Source organism: Vollenhovia emeryi, unplaced genomic scaffold, assembly GCF_000949405.1.
Source record: "Vollenhovia emeryi isolate VEMERY1.0 unplaced genomic scaffold, V.emery_V1.0 DF945477.1, whole genome shotgun sequence".
NCBI lineage: Eukaryota > Metazoa > Arthropoda > Insecta > Hymenoptera > Formicidae > Vollenhovia > Vollenhovia emeryi.
This window is the reverse complement of record NW_011960889.1, coordinates 1-2,169: the sequence shown is the minus strand read 5'-3', so window position 1 is coordinate 2,169 and position 2,169 is coordinate 1. Positions and strand designations below refer to the sequence as shown.

The 2,169-nt window shown below is 43.3% G+C and overlaps 1 protein-coding gene across 1 annotated transcript; it reads right to left on the bottom strand.

The window, feature by feature from the left end:
* Window positions 1-280: 280 nt before the first annotated feature.
* LOC105561201 lies at window positions 281-776 on the bottom strand (the record flags this gene model as incomplete). Its single annotated transcript, XM_012010976.1, has 1 exon — window positions 281-776. A coding segment is annotated over exon 1 (496 nt), but the record flags the coding sequence as incomplete, so codon positions are not given.
* Between the last annotated feature and the right edge of the window lie 1,393 nt (window positions 777-2,169).

The following is a 2,169-nucleotide window of genomic DNA, read 5'->3' as shown; positions in this document are numbered from 1 at the left end:
TTCACTCTCCGTTGCGCGTTTCCTCCTTTCCTCCTTTACCTTTTCTTTCTCCTATTCTCTCGCTCTCTTCTCTCTCTTCTTCTCCTTCCTCTCCTCTTCCTCTCCTGCTTCTCGTCCTTCTCTCTCTCTCTTTCTCTCTTCCTTTTCTTCCGCTCTCTCCGCTCCTCCGTCTTCTCCTTGTCCGTTCCCCCTGCTCCCTCCGCTTCTCACCCTAACCTTAATCTCACTTTCTTGACGTCTCTCACTTCGCCTTACTCTCCCCCGTCCCCTCCCTTCTTACCTCCACTCTCCGCCTCTCTCACCTCTCCTTCACTCTTCTCCTCTCCTACTTTCACCTTTCTGACTTCTTCTCCTCCACCTTTCCTTCGCTGTCTGCCTCCGTTCTCTCTTACGCCTCTGCTGCTGACTTTGTCGTTCGCCTTGACACCTACACTGCCTGCCCCTCTTGTACACCTTCCGTACTCCCGAGCCCGTATTGCTTCCCCTCCTCTTCCGCTTGGATCGACTGCTCGAGCTCGAGCCCCTTCTCCTCTCCCGTCCGAGATCTTCTGTCTCCCTTCCTCCTCGCACTTTCTTACTCCTGCCGACTCGATCTCTCGAACTCTCGAACTCTCGAACTCTCCAGCCAATCTCCTTCCGCTCTCCACAGTCGATCTCTCGTACACGCGCTCGATCACTCTCTTCTCTCCACCACTCCTCTTCTCTCTCCCTGTCTGTTCCCCCTTCCCTGCTCCCCTCTCTCCTCCTTCCTCCTTGATCCCGAACTGCCGACTCATGCCGCTTCACATTTTCCACACTCGATTTCTCCTCCGCCTTCCGCTTATTCTTCTCGCCTCCATGTCCTCTTGTTCCTCTCCCGTTCCTCTCACTATCACTTCCTCCTCCTTCCTTTCACCTCGCCCTTATACCTCGTTTCCGACCCTTCTTTCACTGACCTCCTTCACCAACCTCTTTTCTCCACGCCATCCCGTTACTTTGCAGTTATTTTCTTGCAATAAAAATAAAAATATCAAATCTGCAATTGAATTGTAAAGTGTCAATAAAGAAGTTTATGCGCAATTGCAAGACCTAATACGATCTATGGAGGTTTAAAAAATATATAAAGTAACTATTAATGTAACTGTTAAATTAGTTACTAGTTATCGAAAAAATGTAACTGAGTTAAGTTACAGTTACAGATGGAGAGAAAGTAACAAAGTTAAGTTAGAGTTACCAAAACAAAGTAACTGTAACTGTAATGTACAAGTAACGAGTTACTTCCCAACCCTGTAAACATGACTACAAATTCGAGTGTGACAAAATTGGGAAACATCTTACTCTTTTTAATACATAAAAATATAATTCAGATTTTAAATTACAAAAACTTGGCGCTGCTCAACCGAATGTTAATAGGTAGTTATAACCAGACCGGTGCGGCGTAGACGGTACTGCTTCTCACGGCGCTCGGCCGCTAGCACGCGCTTGGAGTGGTGGAAATCGGCACCGCGATCCGGTCTCTGGTTATAACTACTACGTCGCGTGATATCGTTTACACTTACAAAATTTTTTTTACAATTATAGAAAATGTTTCGGTAAAATATACAATATCACCTTGTAAAATGTTTACAAACAATTACTATACAAATAACAATATTCTCCTTGGAAATATAACCGAATGTTAATAGGTAGTTATAACTACCATGTCGCGTGATATTGTTTACAATTACAATAATTTTCTAACAATTATAGAAAATGTTGCGGTAAAATATACAATATCACATTATAACATTTGTACAGTTACAAATAACAATATTCTCCTTAAAACTGAATTACATATTATATATCCTATATATACATACAAATATACGCAAACATAACAATATATATCATAACCCTATATACGCATACATAGATATAAATATACCAAAATATATAACGCGCGCACGCTAGTGAGGGAAAGAGAGAGAGAGAGAGAGAGAGAGAGAGAGAGAGAGAGAGAGAGAGAGAGAGAGCGCGCGCGCACACACACGCACACACATACACACACACACGCGCGCGCGCGCGCGCGCGTTGGAATTCATACTTGTGAAGGAGTGGGGAAAAGGAATATTGGAAGGAGGGATAGAGAGCAATTAAAATTCCATTGAACAGCGCCAAGTTTTTGTAATTTAAAATCTGAATTATATTTTT